We start from the raw sequence: 18,557 nt of genomic DNA, 5'->3' as shown, positions 1-18,557 counted from the left end.
AAAATAAAAAATACAATAATTTAAAGTAGGCAATAATGATACCCCAAATTTGAAACATAGGCGTAATATCCTATCATAAGCACACATATTTATTTATGTTAATAAAGATAAAATGATCTAGATATATTGTCAGATAAACATGAGTTAATCGAAGATGCAGTTGCAAAGATAAGTTAGCTATTATTACAAGCGATTAAAATACTTTTATTAGTATTATACATTTGTAGCAATCTCAGTAAATTTGAAAATAAGGTATAAAAATGTTAAGATTATGATATATAAAAATTACATAGAATGCAAAATTAGTGGGCTGATAATGCAAAAATGACATATATTCTTATCAATCCCAGATAAAGCAATACTTTTTATAATACACCTAAATTTGCTGCAGCTGATTAGTAACTTTAGACGATATCTAATTAAGCTTTAGAAGATAGGGTATGCCTTATACTGTGAACTAAAACTGCACAAAGACATTAGGATAGGCATCTATTTAGCTAATCGTCTACTTATATATACGTATAAGAATAATACAAATAATGCAGATAGCAGTATTAATTATACTTAGAATTATGCGATTCTATGGCGAATAATAAATAAGCGTGATAATGAAACATCAAGCATCAGTTATTCAATATAGTATGTTATTAAATCTCCCAAGAATGTGATATGCATTTGCACACATTTGTAAATGCATGCACTATATCTAAATACACATAACTGTATATATGTGATCGCGTATACTATAAATTTTAAATAAATTTGATTAGTTCATTTTTTAAAGCAAAGTAGTAAATTATAGCTTTTTTCTGATCAATAGAATCGTTAGTTACAGTATATCGATCTTGATTCCTGTATTAAAATATTTCAGATTACAATACAGTTCTTCTTATGGAGCATTCATTATGAAGCTATACTAGGTAATATGTTGAGATTGGACAATTTGTGACCCTCACTGTTCTTAATATCGGCCTGATGGTTTGCTAAATACAATAGAGTCGAATTTTTTAACTTAGTATCACCATCTTCATCATTAACCTCCATTTTCGATTGTGGAATGGGCTGTGTATGAACATCATGAGCTGGAATTTGATGTCGGTGATTATTGCTAGGATTATTTTGAACTGATGCTTGGTTATCGGATTTATTATGATAATCGGATTTAAAATTTGCTTTAGCTAAATAGTCGTTTGGTGGTTGTATTAAAAGATAATTTGTGGATTGAAGTAGTTGATTAATTAATTCTACTGTTTCTTTGCCATCACCTTGGGCTTTTTTATGGTCTAACTCGGTCACAGGCGCTGATATCGATCTATTAATAACCTCTAAAGACGATGGGAATCTCATTTGCTGCAATAGCGCGTCGTAATGATGTCGCTTTGTAGCAATTTCATTCCTTGCTTTAATTTCGTTATCATCTTCATCAAATGGAATTAATCTTTCCGCATTTTCATCCAGCTGAATACGAGTATCGGTTTGTAATTTTAATTCAGGTGCTTCTGTTGTCCAGATCATATTCATGATACCAAAGCGAATATTTCCTTTACTCCTATAAATATTGGTGTGAAATGAGCAAGAAATACCAATCAGTGATGAAGACGGATCATTTTTACGAAATCATTTTAATAGTATATTGCTTTAGCTAGTTGTAACTTGGAATAGTAATAATTTTTCAACTACTATTCTGATTACATCTATTAAAGCAGATAGGAAAATGCTACTAACTGTAGCAAACAGATAACTACTGTAGCCGTTCTATCATATATTATCTACTATAGTAGGTTATATTATATTACAATATTATATTACTCTCTTGAAATAGGATTTTATATATTATAATGATTACTGCACATCAATGGGATAAATATGAAATTGCAGTATACGGACAAAGTACTGTAAGTAATAATATAAGTGAATAATCTTTCTATCTCGGTAATTCTCTTTCTGAGATAGATTTACAGTAAGAAAGTAGGAACTGTAATATTACCGGTAATATAACATTTATAACATTTCAAGTTGAGTAAATCATGCTCGTATATTATACCACTATACTACAGCACGATAGATGGCAGCTATCAATTCATGCCAGAAATGAAAGGTTATCAGAATTATAATGGGATTTAGTATTCGTATTTTATAGGCTACATAACTTCTTTCAGTACGATAATATGATTTTAAATGAAAGAGGTCTAAGTGTAGTAATCACAAAATATTATCGACATTAGTCAGTCTTACCTTATTGGAGTATGAATGCCTAGCTTATGAGGTAAAGGTTCAATAAAGTATTTTTCGTCTTCTTTCAAATTTTTCAGGTGATCATACGATTTGCTGTTATTACTATCATTCTAATATAAATGAGAAGAGGAGGTTAAAAAAGGTCTTGAATCAGTTATTGATGTTAAGTATCGGGCAAACATTTATGCTCACCATAGCATCTACAACCACCATTTTTGTAAGTCGCTGTCCTTTTGACCCTTTGGTCATTTTTAATCGAATTCCTGAACTCGCATCGGAGACAGCTGTAGTTAATTTAGCTCTATAGACAACATCGAGATGAAAATGGACGATTAATTAACTGAATACAAAAACACCATAGGCGTATAATGCTAGTAGCAATGAGTTATTAATATTGCTTAGCTGTACGTTCATAACTCAAGATTATTCAATTATGACGGATTATGCTTATTTTACTATTAGGCATTTGCTCCGGAATATCAATTTTCCTTACCTATCGTCATGTATAAATTTATTAGCGTAAAGTTTAGTATAATCGACTCGAAATTTATCACTTTTCCGCAGTATAATACTTTTTTCTTCTTTTTCTGTTGTTGGTGCCGAATAAACTTCTCTTCCGCGATGATCGCCAGTTTTAGCATTTAAACTTTTAATGAAAGCTAAGCCAGCATTAAATGATGATAAAATAGAATCAGTCTTTTTATCCTGCACATGTTTCTTTCGGCTGTGCCTCGGAGAAGACCTGGATGCAGATTTGATTTCATCTCGTTCTTCTTTTAACTGCTGCCTAATTTGTACAATGTCTTCATCAATACTTTTTAACAATTCTAATGCTCGACTAACTTGCGACTTTCGATCTGGACTTTCGTTTTTGTCGCTGGTTAATTTAGAACCTTTCTGGCTTTTATGAATGGCTGAACTATGATCAGAAGAGCTATCTACTTCTGGCAGTGTAATATCTCCCTTAATGGTTTGATCTTTCAATTTACTTTCATCATGACTACCATCGCTATCAAGCTTCTTTAATGGCTGTTTAATACGTTGATCTAACGGATGTGGCTGTGTGTCTGACATTGAATTATAATCTTTACTACTAGCTCTAGAAGATCTACTACGTCTTATACTTGAAGCATCAGATTGCCGTGCCCTATCATCAGCCGTTAATGAAGGAAGTGTTGGTGTTTGTTCTTCATTTCCACTGGTAAGAACCTGTTTATCTCTACTTTTTAAGAATTTATCCCTATCTTCTACATCAATTCGGCTAGAGCTACGATAAATTGGATGGTAAGTATTGGATCTAGCCTTAGCAATAGAAGGTAAATAGACATCAGGGTGTTTCTTGCTCTTCTGTTTCCTTTTGCCTGAATCAACTCGAACATAAACTCCATCATCGGAACTTTGGCTATCTTTAAAATCGTCATCCTTGAGATCGTCACTTGAGAATTCACTATCGATTCCATTAACCTTAGGAATAATGTTTGCCATTTCGTTTGTACTAATAACTTCGATCTCTTGTTTCCTATTACGATGTCTTCTAACTCGTTCTCGATTTCGACGCTGCTTAGCTTTTGTAGATAAATCTTGATTCGCAGTTTGACTACTGGCTTCATCACCTTGACCTAAATCTTCTGTATCAATTCTTACTGTATTACCGCGTTTTTTATGTCGATGTCGATGGCGCCTATAATGAGATTTATCGTCCATTTTGTCATTTTCATCCGTATTAGAAGACTTAATGCTATCGCCTCTATGATCACTAGCTTGTTTGGATCTACTTCCATCCGTAGAATGATCACTTAAGCCGCCTCCAGCATTGCGATTTAACTTTTTTAGCTTTTTAAACGTTATATCAGACTGGTTAGCAACTTTTTCATTATCCTTCTCATCGTTATTTTTTTCCAGTTTGGTCTTGGAACGATGAATTAAGAGGTTATAGCGCATCCTAGTAGCACCAATAATTTTTTGCTTTCTTGACTTCCACATTGATTTAGTACCGGCTGATGCTGCATCTTCTGCCTCGTTCTCATCTAAATGATCGCTGACTTTATTATCGTCCGCTTCCTGCTCATCAAAATCAATCTCTTGCTCTCCTTTTTCTTCCATATTATCACTTACTTCATCATTTGTATGAATTACATCCTTTTCTGTAGTTGAAGGGACCATGGTATCGGATTTTTCTTCCGATAAACCTAGTTCTTCTTGGCTTACCTAATCACATTTTGTATTATTTTATGCAGACATATTACTGATGAATTGATTATCATGTTTTGTATATCATATGCAAATATCTTCTACTACCGTAGCTACTAGCGCTTAAATATCATTAATTATAACTTATCCTAGTATCATTTGTAAGACTAAAAGATGCAAAAGCTTATACGAGTATACCGGTACTTACCGCGTTTTCCTCTTCCGCTGGGACTTCTGCACCTTCAAGAAAATCATCTATCACATCTTTCTCTTCTGAAGGCACATCAGCAAGCCAAGCTGACATTCTTATGATTATAAATATTAAATAGTGACAAGGATATTTGTAGAAATAAACGTTAGTATAATAAATGCTCTCTGTGATTTACATGGTCGTAAATATAAATTAGTAACAGTTAGTTATATAATTCGATGATAAAAGCATACCGATCCGTATTTTCCATGTCTTCTCCTTTAACCTGTCTATCCGCAATATCGGCTATTAACTCCGCCTAAATGTGCACACATTTGTATAGAAATCAAAATAGATGGTACTTGTTAGATAATTTCAAGTAGGTATTATTGATATATAAAGATGTTGAGAAGCCTTTCATTCAGAAATCTAAGCGATTTAGTTATACACGTGCCCTTATATAAGTAATTTTAACTTAAGCAATTCGAAAAGACTTACCTCATCAACTTGCTCTACTGTTTTTAAAGCTCCTAATTCTTCCATTAATTTAATCAAATCTTCCCTATTGGTGATGAAAGAGGAAACTATGTTAATAGACTCAGATATGCGAAGTTTATAAATGATAAAATGAATTAAAAATAATAATTTGCCTCGATTTGATTCCCATACTCTCTAATAAAACTTTGGCTTCGTCACGAATACTTGCCTAGGGAATAAAATAGAGCAAATATTATTCATTACCATAAATAGTAACAGACGATAGGATCATTCCAGAATATCTATCCTATTTCCTTTTTTTATAATATCAATACCTGACTGTCGACAAGTCGAGGCAGCATGGCAACCATAATACTTTTATTTTTGATACCCATCGTAGATAATGCTTGAGTAGCGTTCAATCGCACTTGTGGCAATGGGTGATTTAACTGTTCGATTAACTTTTTGACCACAGTATCAATATCATTTTCATCTAAGCCATTAAATCTAAGTGGAGGAAGATTAAAGTTATAAAAGTATTTTTTTTAAATTTGCTATTTTTATCATCCTTTAAGAATATCGTTCACGAATGTTATTCTTACTTATTGATGGATATTATGCCAGCGCATATTTCCTGGTGTACCACCGTCGTACAATGATCAATCATCATCACTAGGAATTGTCAGATATAATATTTAGCTACCAGAGAATTACAGTACTCGATAGGCATTTAAATAAAATACCGCAAAGTCTGAGACTTAGGAATATAGACAATTGCACGCTACGATAGGTTACTGCATGTTTCTGTATGTGTATGTCTAAATATTTACGGCTGCATTAAAGCAAATTCTATCACTTACAGAATACTTTTAGAATTGAATCTTTAGTTTGAGAGATTCCTCTTGGCATGAAACCCAATTTAGCTAATCTTTTCAAGACATCTTCTAGTGATCTATCGCCTTCGTAAACTAAATCAGCTAGATTCTAATTACGATAGTGCATTATTTTAGTTATTAGCTATTAATTAATAGAATGGAAATATTCATAATAGCCGAAAATGAATGATACTGTATGAATTTATGTAGGAGTTCTTAACGAAGTGTGCTAATTAACATGATGAAGGATAAATTGTTATTATATATAGTCATTTGATTATTTCTTACGTCTTTTGCCACTTTAACTGACTTCTTTTCCGTCGGAGGTGGCAAAGACTAGATATGATATTAATTTAAAATTTGTAGGAAATGAAACTTTGAAAACTTTGAAAATTCGCATATAATCATAGACATTAGTGCCTCTCGTAATTCTGATAAGCCCTAATAAAGCTGTAAATGTATTTATACCTGTTTTTGAAATCGAATTCTAACCCCTTTACGTGGTTTGGATTTGGCTACAGTCTAGTCAACGCAAAGGAATTTTAATAAATATTAATTTAAGGTCTTAAAATAGTATTGAGTTAATATCAGATTAGAATAGAGATTTGGTAATTATCAATAGTATCTTTACATGTTATCCCATAAAAACGTCTTAGCTCATAATCATTTTATAATTTACCTCTTGAGCTGCATTAGAATCTTTGGATTCCTCCTTCTTTTTCTTTTTAAAAGCTATTGATGATGACACGCAAGAGTAGAATTTGGAGTTGTTGAGTATTAATTAATTGCAAGTACTCATTCAGCTTTAACCAGTTTGGCTCTTATTAGCCGCAAATATTTAAGCCCAAATAAACAGTTACTTATATTGCGAATTTAGTAGAATATAATGCAGTAAATCGATAAAATATGATTGCTTAAATAGTAAAATAGAGCTGATTATCACAGCGTCTAGTTTGGTCGTACAATAATTTATATATTACAGCTGATATAGATTGAATTTATGAATTATCCAATCATGGAAATAATTACGTTTTTTAATTCTTTTGCCAGAGAAATCAAATGTATACGTGCGAGTGCGATTGTCTACTAGCTTTTCTTTGGACGTATCTGTTTCTTTGCTTTCTTTTTCTGAGTTGCTATCGCTCTAGTTGTAGAATAAGGATTATTTCGTTATGAAATTGTGCGTTTGTAAAAAAATTTTTCCTACAAGCACGATGATTAATATTGCATAATGCCTTTTTAAGTACAAACGTTTATGAACTTGCTTAGAATTCATTTCATACAAGCATTAACGCAATTTAGACTATTAATCAATTACTATACGTTCTTTTTAAGTGATATAATATGATAATATCCAAGTGTATTATGCAAGCTAAAAATGTTTACCCAAATGAACACGCGATCTTCCTCATCGTTTTCTTCGGGTAAGACTTCAAACTCCATCGATGGGTCTTTCTTTTTCTGTTATAATCAGTCAACATGTTGCAATGTTGCAAAAATTCAAAATTACAATTACGCTCTGAATAGCATAGCGGTGAACAGAAATTATTTTGTTATTCAATATTATATTAGAGCAGACTGCTATTTACCTGAGCTGGTGGCAGAACGACGACGCTATGAAGGTCGGGCATGAAATCTTCCAAAAGTTTTCGCGCAACTGAATTAGGAACATATCCTACGTAATAATCAAATTGTGTATAAATTAGTTCATAGTTCATTGATAATGAATGGAATTATAATGATGGAAATATTTACTATAGTACCGTATTTATAGACTAAATCAATTGTAATCAACCCGGTTAATATCCAAAATATCGTAATATCTACGGATAATATTACATTGAACGAAGTAAATACCTACCGTCATGATAAAGTAAGGAGAAATTATCATCGAACACAACGGATGCAATTTCAGTAATCATTCCATCTACCATAGCATCAAGTTTCTTAACTTCAGACTCCTCCATTTCATCTATTATTTTCAAATATTGAATATAAGTTGGTTAGGGCAATTATTTATTGTTGTATCACTACGCTAATTGAAGCTTTCGCTATGACGAGATATGGTTTACCTTTATAAATATTTTGCGAAAGAATATCACTATCGTCAACATTATTGCCTGTTACTAAATCATTAGAAGCATTGGTTAAGCTTGTTTTTCGACTATTTCCTTCAGATTTCTTGGAAATAAGCTGAAAAAGTAAAATAAATGCTTTATTAAATTAACTACTATAACACTCGGAAATTCTCCAACAATGTATAACTTGGAATGTAAAGTACTGTAGTTCAACAATTATTGATTTGATTTAGACTCTCACATCAGTAACTTGAGCAGGCTCCGACTCTTCCTTGAGCACTAATGTTCGTGCTCTTGCTCGTCTAGCTAGCGAATGCAATTTGTCTTTTAGTCGCTTCTTAATAAGAACGCCTTGCTTCAGGAAAATTCGTATGGCTTTTTCGCCTCGTTCTGTGAATAAAAGATTACAAAGCATTTATATAACTAGTCTAAGTATTCGAGGGTTGCTTTAATCTATGAAGTACAATACAATAGTGCTTGTCAACGATAAATTTTTCTTAGAATGCTGTTCGTAATAGATTAAAATTTTATAGTTAGCGTACAGTCTAGTAAAAAATGCAGAATTACAAATGTATCCTTGAGTGATATGATATAATGCACAACCTCATACTCAGTAGACGATTGAAGAATATTTAAAAGCATCTAAGCCAATCTTCAGCTGGCTAAAGATTGATAAACTCTCAAGAAATGTAAAGTAATGATATATGTTCTCATCAGTGGGATATGAACTACTACTTTAGTCTAAATTACCGTAGATAGCTATTGCCTAACGCTATTTAGCTAGTATAAAATTTTAATACCTATATCATCTTTTGATATAAATTCTGTGTTGCTAAGACCATAGTATAATCTAGACAATAACGTTGGATGGAAGGCTTCCGTCTTATTCATCGACATATTGGCTATACGAATAGCTCTTAGATCATAATTAGGATGATCTTGAAGACGCCATTCCAATGGTACAGGCAATGTTGGTATACTATCTTTCTTGTACCTTTAAAGGACGAGTTTAGTAAATATTTAGTTTTTATACATATATGTTGACGTTCAGTAGGCGATTAATACATAATCTTGATCATATTTGCAAAAGCAACAATGCTCAGTGAACTAAAGATATCGTAAAAGTTGAATGTTGAAGAAATATTTTCGTCTCTCATACCAGAATTGAGCTTCAGTATTAAATGGTGCTGGTTCCTCAATTGGTTCATCCTAAAGTTAGTTAAGTAGTTAACATATAAGAAATACTGTATGCTACCCCACAATGATCTTTCCTTATACAACCACATACTATATATTCGCTAAGATTCCATCTGTGACAGTTTAGTTAAGAAATTTACCATGTTATGCTATTCTAGCTGCTCATATCTATAAATATGTATCTTATAACTAAATACCTCAAAATCCATTTCTATTAACTTTTCCAGATATTGTGGCGGCAAGTAATTATGCACAGGAATCATACTATTCAATAGCAGATTTTATAGGTATTATAAATCAATAACTTGAAGCTTTCATTAATATATTCTGAGTTTCTATGAAGGTAAATTTTACCTGATGTGCTTTTGGAAACCGATAAGTATATCACCTCGTTTATTCATAAAAGTAACTCCACGAATGCTATCATCAAATACCATCTCCCTTACTAGACCGTTTTCAGTGTCCCATACCTAAGGATGCCAGTATTTAAATATAAGTTAGACAATAATCAGGCTGAAAGCGGCACTGTGTGATTTGTGACACTATTCTATATATATTATTCGATTCAAAGTATTTTAATTTTGGACTAATATCCTACGTAATAATATATTTCCTCAATAGTACGCTATAGTGATATCACTTTAGATCCCTACTCTTTCGAGAAATTAAGCTACAATTGATATTCTATTTTGCAACACCCGTTAACTGAATTTCAAATTAATACACTACATTAACTAATGCTAATAATCAGCTTTATTTTTTTCTCATATTAAATAGAATTTTTATAAATCAATATCAATCCTAATCTAATTTTCTAAATGAATACGCTTATATACGTATTCCCAACGAAAGAGTAATGATATTAATTACGACATGCTTCTAAGAGTAAAAGTCGCTGTAATACTAATTTACTGCATGTTTAAACGATACATGTATATTTATTATAACTTTCAAATATTCTATTATAATTTGGTGCACATTACAATAAAATGATAGAAATAAACTGTGATTATTGCCTCCAATCATTATCATGACTAAGTCTATCGGATGAAAACTCGTTCGGATCTATCAAGAATTCAGCTTGTTCAATTGGCATAAGTAAAATTTGTAAGATTAATTTCTATCACAGAAATATTTCTACCTTGACCGAACCATCTCTTGCAGATGTAACAAATAATTGCAGAGCGGAACAGCAACTTATGTCTATCACCTATATTATATAGAGAGGAGATTAGAATTTCATACACAGAATATAAATGTAAACCAGTCATTTTTATAATGAAATTCTTAATTTCATATGCGCATATATAAACAGTAATTCATTTTACTAAATATGGAAATAACCTCTTGCGTATGCTCTTCGTCTTGATGATGAGAAAAAATTGAAATATTATTTGCTTTGTTCTATTAATTGACGTAGATATGATATACATCATTAGATACGAAATTATAAAATAAAATAAAGTTGAATAAACTTTGAATTATCCTACCGTATATGCGTCGGTATATGACCAATGGCTACTTGCTTGGGTTAGTACGGTTGCATGTCGTTCGCGTGAAAGATTGAGCAAACTATCGCTACTTTCTACTTCTTCAATAGTTTCAAATGTTCTAGTCGTCATGGCAGTTATTGATCGATTCTCCGAGCTAGGTGCTTCCAATCCAACCGATTTCGAGGTATTAAGGGATAGAGCGCGATTTTTTAATTTATTATCTGCATCACTGGCATTATCTTTCGTATGATCAGGGCTACTAAGTTGATGAATATATTCACCACCTTTGGTTTCATGGAGTTGGTATATGACAGTAGAACTGGAATAAACGGGTAATCATTAGTTAAAATTTTTTATTTATAAATCCGATCTTTAAAGGCCGTATTATTCTACTGCCTGTAATGGCGGTAGAAAAGCCTATAGCAAATTTTGATATAATCTGTATCATTCAGCTAATGCTACATAACCTCTTAATTGGATATATAAATATGGTATATACTTACTAGTCTCTCATCGATACACAAAGAGCATTATCCATCATGCAGACATTTGTAGGTACACCATCCAACGTGACCTACAGTATACCGGATATGAATAAATTAGTGGAGAATTAATTCCGCTACAGGTAATAAGCTTAACTTACACTTCGTAAGCCACTTAGATAGATTGTTTCGGGATGGATAACATTAACTCTCCATATTCTAACAATCTGAAAAGTTTACAACAGGGATAAACCATAAGTTTTGTATCTGGTATAATTATTTGCCCGAATCAAGGAAACTCTTGCTTTAACTATTCAATTATTGTACACATTTTAACCATTTCTTAAGATAATTCGTCATTTATAATAGTTATTAATAGACGATAGCAAAGTCGGATCTTTTAACTTTTCCCAAAAATCTCTTTTATCATGGCATAGTTATTTCTAATATTAAGCTCTGAAAAACTTTTCTGGATTAACTGTAGCAAGTGAACATTCAGTATAATTTACGCGAATGCAGTAAGCTAGGGCTCAGTAAGATGAACTGCTTACGCTTTAATTGCAAAAGTACCCTTAAGTGTAATTTATGGATGTGCATAACTTTTCCTTGTCATAAGTTCTACTGAAGTATGCATTAATATGCTAAATTCCCTAGAGAACCAACTGGCAAAGTGTACTCTTATCAGGTCATGTACGGTAAGAACTTTGTGATATAAACATATAGATACTTTTGTGGTATATAAGTATCCATTTCATCGTTCTGAATCTCACTGAAATGTGATCTAAATAATTTAGATAAATTGCCGCATCATCTTAATCTATGCTTACTCTATCATTTCCTAGTGATACAAGTCTACAATAACGACCAATTCCTGTGCTATTGATGTTGCGCTCAGATACTGTTAATCGTATTATAGCTCCTCCATGAGCTGCAATATTTTCCATTCTAGTATTTGAACCATGGAGTAATGATATCTATAATTGATTTAATCGAAAAGGATCAAGACATCTATTTAATAGAATTGGGATGTTAAATGGAGTCCTAATTTCATACGACTTCAAAAAATCTAAAGTACTAATTTTTGATCCAATATAGATAGAAGGGTAAATTTGATGGCTATTACTTACTTCGCCATTGTAGAGACCAGCAAAGAGGAGCGATAGCGATGGCACTTTATTATCTTCTAAGTATTCGACTTCTATGGCATCGTCCTTATTTATTTCAATTTATATAGTGAATATGAATCGAAATAAGGGCTGGCTATTCGTTACTTTTACGCATATTTAAAGGACAATTACATATATATATAATTATCAGCCTATATTTTTACCGTTTGCATTACAGCAACTGTGGTTACTTTGTCATAACGCAAGACATTCTTATCACATGAGAATGAATTACCGCAAATACGCTATAAAACTAAATAATATGAGAAGTAATTACCTAAATTTCACGAAAGGATTACTACATGCATCAGAAATATAAAATGAAATTGATCTTTAATTTATACAGATATAGATGTGTAGTCAGATATTCTCTGTATTTTGTTCAAGTTCAAGACTGATAACTTACATGATTTAAATTCCACACTTTAATAGTATCTTTCGAATGATAAAATAGTTGATGGTTATTTAACAATTTCATGCCAAGTATAGCGTCTCCGACATTAATTCGACATGTCTATTTAAATTCAAATAGCAGCATTGAGTAAGCTATAACAAACAATTCGGTAACTGTAAATCTTTGTGAGTTATAATTCTGTATTACTTCTTCAAATGTATCTAGTCTCCATGTTCTCAGAGTATGATCTGTCGAGCTAGATAACAACAATGGCTCATGAGGATGCACAATTAATCCGGTTACACTTTGTAAATGACCATGGAAGGTATGAATTAAGCTGTAAACCATTAAATTCCAGACCTATTGGAATGAAGTTTCAGGACAGGTAGCGCAATAATTTAGTGAACAATAGTATTATTTAGGTTCAAAAGAACTTAAGAAAGTTTTATGACAGTGATCAAAATTTAGACTAATTTTATAGAACTAGAGTTTAATTTTTACTTTAATTGGACCATCCTTAGCTCCTGTAATAATATATTCTAACGGCCTATAAACGGCACAGCTGGAATGCGTACATCAAGAAAAAAATTAGATCAAATCTACTTTACTACAAAGTTCTCATCGGTTGAAATCAAAATATAAAATTTAGAGTTTAATACTTTACCATGTTAAAGACAGATCATGCCAGTTTTTGAAGAAATTGACTTGTTCGTTGTGCTATAAAAGTAACAACAAAGTTGGTTCTTCTATTAGCAATTTCAGAAGGAATTACTTATTAGTATTGATAGAGTATTTCCAATAAACTACAAAATCAATTTTAATGTAAAATTTGAGATAGATTTCGCACTATCACTTGCCATTTTGTATAAAAACGCTCATTTTTTTACTGTAAATCATCAATTGTTAAATTTATATAAAGTTTAAATTGACTTACATAGTAATCCAGTACGAAAATTCCATCGCCACTGATTGCTAATAATTTTTCGGCATTAGGATAAACTTCAAATCCAGTTACCCACTGTGAATATAGATATTAATACCAATTAATGCTAGTTATACTGCTATAATGCTGTGAGATAAATTCATGATATAAGCCATATTTTTAACCTTATCTGGTGTAACGGTCGTCGGAATGTTGCGCCCTGGCTCTAATGGATCATTTATCTAGCAAAAGATATATAATAATAAATGGCATGCTACCAAAGGAGCAAAACTGTATCTTACGCATATGTATTATCAAACAATTACCTTATTTCCGAATTTCCATATAGAAATAAAACCTGTTAGAGAATTACATTGTGAAAATTACTTGTTTTACGAGATGAAGTAGAGTTGCATATGTTTTTCGTAGAGAGAAAAATGAAGTAAGCTTACCGACTCCACATGTAAAGATTTCATCTGTAGGTTCATTATAAAATACACTATTGTAGTAGAAGAATTATTTTATATATATTAGAAAGTTATAAATATCAAATAGCTTATGTTCTTCTTACGATTACGAAGTCAACTGCAATATATTTGTTATAGCGACCTTAAAACTGTGGTTGGACATAAGGCTCGAGATAATTCATCAAATACGCTAGAGAATACACGAAGATATAAATCCTGGCAAAATCCAACAAAAACCTAAAAAAGTTGAGCGAAATTATAAATTATAAAGTTAGCTTTTTGTATTTACTTTCCAATATTTTTTATATGAAGAGAAGATAATTTATAGGATTCTATTAGATGGAAGAATATCGAATAGAATAAACCTACTCTATGCTTGGCAACATAAGTAAGATGATTGATAGTTATTGATTGTATTTTAATTCTAAAAAAATAACATAAAAACAAAAATTAATTATGTTTTATTAAAATGATATCCTGTAAATCCTTTAATTAAATAGCGGCAGGTACAGTAATTAAAAATGAATAGAATATTATACCTTTGAAACTTTTTTGTAAATCCTGCATTTGCTATCGTCCAAATGTTAATCTGAGTATTAGATCCACTCCCCAGATGAGAAATAAATTGCTGTCCTAAAAATTTATAAACAGTACATGTCAAGATATATTTATCTAATCAAGTCTATATTCAGTGGTAATCAATATACTCAAGAGCAGAGATTTCATATATAATTATTGATAAGGATAATCATAACTTGTACTCATCTTGTAATTTGTACCTGTTTTAGCGCTTGCGTATGTTATACATCGAACAGGGAAAGGATGGACCATTTGATGCTCGAGCTGTATCATTAAATTGAAATTTTAAGTGTGCAAAACAGCATTGAACGCATTTTTATATGCAAAATAAATCCTAGTAATGAATATTAATTTACCATGTTGTTTATAACTTATATTTGGAGAATAACGTAATGTACACTAGCTAGAGACTTTAATGAACTAAAAAGGAGTAAGAGATCTCAAACTGTGCCACCTGATACCTCAGGCATAGTTTAAAAATTGTGAATAGTAGCTACACTGACTTGTAGCAGCAGTTTAATAGAGGGATCATTTTTACTAGATGACATTGTTACTTCAGCATATATTCGATTCAAATATATATGACTTTATATTTGAATTTTAGAAGGCCAATAAATTCACTTACATTAGCTAGTAAGAAGACTGCCAATTTTATCATTAGATTAAATCTATTAGGATCCACTAAAATCGCAGAGTACATTGTAGCTTCTATATGTTATTGATTGGAGCTGTTAAATCAGCGTAATCACATCAGGTAATATGCGGTATAAATGACTTCATATCATTATCAAGTTTGAGCACTGCTTACTATCTATCCTATGATATGGCTAACTAATAAGAGTTCGAAGATACAAGAGATAGAATAGTTGGATAGTTAGCAGTAACTATTGCAACGAAATGTAAGGTCATCATAAATTAAAGATTCTTTCTATTTAAATCATAAACAACCCACGTTATACATAAATTTTAATATAAGTATAATTAGTTCATAGTCCTTAAGTTATTAATTGAATCTAAAGTTAATCAACCAGTAGTTGCAGAATAAATTCGTAACTGTAATGTAGGATAAGATGTGGAAAGAAAACTGTTTGATAAATTTACCATACCTGCAAGCCATTATGCAATGTTAGTGGATATGATTCTGTGGTTTTAAGAGTATACTTAATGCGTGCCAACTCATTTTTCCATGAATCTAGTTTAATATCATCCATTTTCTGTACATATATAGATTACTATTGATCGTCATTATCCAATTTCAACGTACTATTAATTAAATTTTGACCAACATCGAATTATGAATAAAGATGTTCTTGTTCGGTGTTAATTAACAAACATTCCTTAGCTTTGATTTTGGTTACTACGGCTTGGAAGTTGCATCTTTTGTTGCCTAGGATATACAATATCACACAGACGCAGTTGTGCATATATGTAAATTGTATTTATTGTGTATTCAATAGAGTCGTTAACATAACAATAGATAATAATGAGGCCGTAATTAAATTTTAATTTATTCTCCATCAATGTATCGAGTATAGTAACTACTCTAACATGATCTGGTACTCTATCGATACCTCCTACTGTTGATTTTGTTGCAACGAGTGGTAAATATCGATATTAATCCATACAGAGTAAGCAGAGGCAAGAATATAAAGTAATTGATAAGGATTGCTAAAAAAAATTTTCTATTTTCTAGTTGAAATCTTAGCGACTTTCCGTTTTTTTGTACTATTAGTACTTGAATAAAGCGATGTATTATCGATAATTGATAGATGATATTTATTGTACAAAAAATTGCTTATCACAGATAGTCGATACGCTCTACTAATCAATAATACTCGACATAATTAATTAATTCAGATGGCATATAATTCGCAATTTCCCCTACTGGCCTCTACCCTAATTCTTCGATAAATAATGCAATTAAATCTTGTAAGAATGCCTAGCTTATAAGGTTGGGAAAAATTTTAAGTGTTGCTGATGACGTTGTCTTCTTTCAAATTTATTTATTTGTAATTAATTCAGGTTGGAGTAAGGAAACAAAAATGAATTACATAGAAATAGTCAATTTTTACCTCAATTTTCCTTTAGATTTATACCAAAAAAGGAGAACTAATAAGATAGAATATCGATTCATAAATATTTTAATCTTTAATAAGATTGATCATTAAATAAAAATGGAGTTAATACTGTTCACTACCAGGTGCTTAGAGCAAGTGTATTGATATCTAACTATCATGTTTAGATTAACATCAAAATAGACCACAGCAGAGGATTCTAAAAGTACAGTATTATATCCGAACTTAATATTAAATTGTATCGTAGATTGGTTGAAATTTTAATTTTGGTAAATCTAAGCAGTGCGGTATTTATCCTTTCCTACTAAGCCATGGCATAGATTGACCAAAAATTAATTTCTACCACTGGGTACTAGACATGATGAGCAAAGTATATAAACAAGTATACCTGCTATGGTAGAGTAGTACCAAGCATAATTAAAATCTAGAGTAGAGCTGTACGGTATATTCTACGGGATACTTTGAAGTACTGAAATATATATCTATTAATTAGTAGACCAAAATAGAAGTTCTTAATTTTTGAACGGTTTTGAGAAATTACTCTGTGAAATCTATATTTTAGGAGAGAACTTTTCTAATAAATCATTTACTATTCCTATTTCGATACTTTGTTCTGCACCTTATCACTTACAGAATATGCTTTATCGATATTACATCAGATTTTATAATATCATATTTCAGTTCAATTTAAATTAAACATATGCAGATTTATTGTACGATATATAATTTCCGATTTTAAGGTTTAATAACTTGTTTTAGAATTTATAATCTGCGAAAACAATCTTCATCATGGGCGATATAGTACACTCTTGCTTCAACGCTAATCTAGTAGTCAGTATAGAAAGCTATAACTTAGACTACAATATTTAAGTACGTTGTCATACATCTTTTTTCTCATCTGTCTATCATTTACAGAACACATTTTCAACATTATTCTATAATGTCTATTTATTCTGACTGATACTTTATAGCACTGAGCATGTAATCATTGTAAATCTAAAAATGGTTAAAGCATTCCTATTAGTGAATACTAAAGTCCTCAATGGCAATCTCTGATTCCTAATATCTGGATTATAATCAAGCCCACCATCAAATACCTTTTTTCTCGGTACTCTATCGTACACATACACATGTAATATTGTAATATCTACTGTATTTTATAGCATTGGACCTAAAAATCAGTAAAATATTCCCTACTATCTAGGTTATAATTTAAACTTATAATCACTTTTGCTAGCATTCTACTGCATATTAAGCAACATTATAGTATCTACAGTCATTATTTCTAAACTATGTTATAGCATTAGACCTAGCAATTAGTAAAATATTCTCTACTGAGTATGTTATCATTTAAACTTGTTATCACTTTTATTAGAATTTTACCGTATATTACTCTTTTATAGTTCAAACCTCTAAATCGGTAAACTGATTCTAATATCTATGGTATAATTCTAATTAAAGCTATTTTATATATCTCTTTTCTCTGTACTTCATATTTGACAGGATATATTTGCGATGTTGTGGTCTATTTTTATTGTGAAGTTAATTTAATAGAGTCGTATATGAAAACTTATGTTGTCTAAATGTTACATTCGTGTATTTGAGCAGCGAAATAAGTATTATTATTAAATGTAGATTAGACTGTTAGTAAATTTTTATAGTATATATGAGTGCAGTATGTGATCCTAAACATACCAAACACACCGTAATCTTTGCCCATTACCATAGTATTATCAT

General features: G+C 31.1%; 1 protein-coding gene across 1 annotated transcript; it reads right to left on the bottom strand.

The window, feature by feature from the left end:
* Positions 1-903: 903 nt before the first annotated feature.
* Positions 904-15,956, bottom strand: TRIADDRAFT_54468 (uncharacterized protein; the record flags this gene model as incomplete). The annotated part of the gene is made up of 42 exons (XM_002110413.1): positions 904-1,549; positions 2,236-2,345; positions 2,428-2,536; positions 2,729-4,443; positions 4,634-4,730; positions 4,870-4,934; positions 5,114-5,199; positions 5,285-5,321; positions 5,428-5,599; positions 5,695-5,764; positions 5,953-6,076; positions 6,256-6,303; positions 6,436-6,489; positions 6,647-6,699; positions 6,997-7,111; positions 7,354-7,428; positions 7,557-7,642; positions 7,829-7,939; positions 8,040-8,160; positions 8,287-8,435; positions 8,846-9,039; positions 9,205-9,254; positions 9,440-9,506; positions 9,597-9,712; positions 10,384-10,452; positions 10,733-11,054; positions 11,239-11,309; positions 11,379-11,444; positions 12,045-12,191; positions 12,345-12,428; positions 12,548-12,628; positions 12,790-12,897; positions 12,985-13,137; positions 13,712-13,795; positions 13,885-13,941; positions 14,026-14,057; positions 14,152-14,198; positions 14,309-14,403; positions 14,536-14,590; positions 14,706-14,799; positions 14,946-15,009; positions 15,852-15,956. The coding sequence occupies 42 exons, from the start codon at positions 15,954-15,956 to the stop codon at positions 904-906; spliced, it is 6,204 nt and encodes a 2,067-aa protein (XP_002110449.1).
* Positions 15,957-18,557: the final 2,601 nt, after the last annotated feature.

This window comes from Trichoplax adhaerens, genomic scaffold (genome assembly GCF_000150275.1).
Source record: "Trichoplax adhaerens TRIADscaffold_3 genomic scaffold, whole genome shotgun sequence".
Classification (NCBI taxonomy): domain Eukaryota; kingdom Metazoa; phylum Placozoa; class Uniplacotomia; order Trichoplacea; family Trichoplacidae; genus Trichoplax; species Trichoplax adhaerens.
The sequence above is the reverse complement of the archived record's forward strand: the minus strand, read 5'-3'. Positions and strand labels throughout refer to the sequence as shown.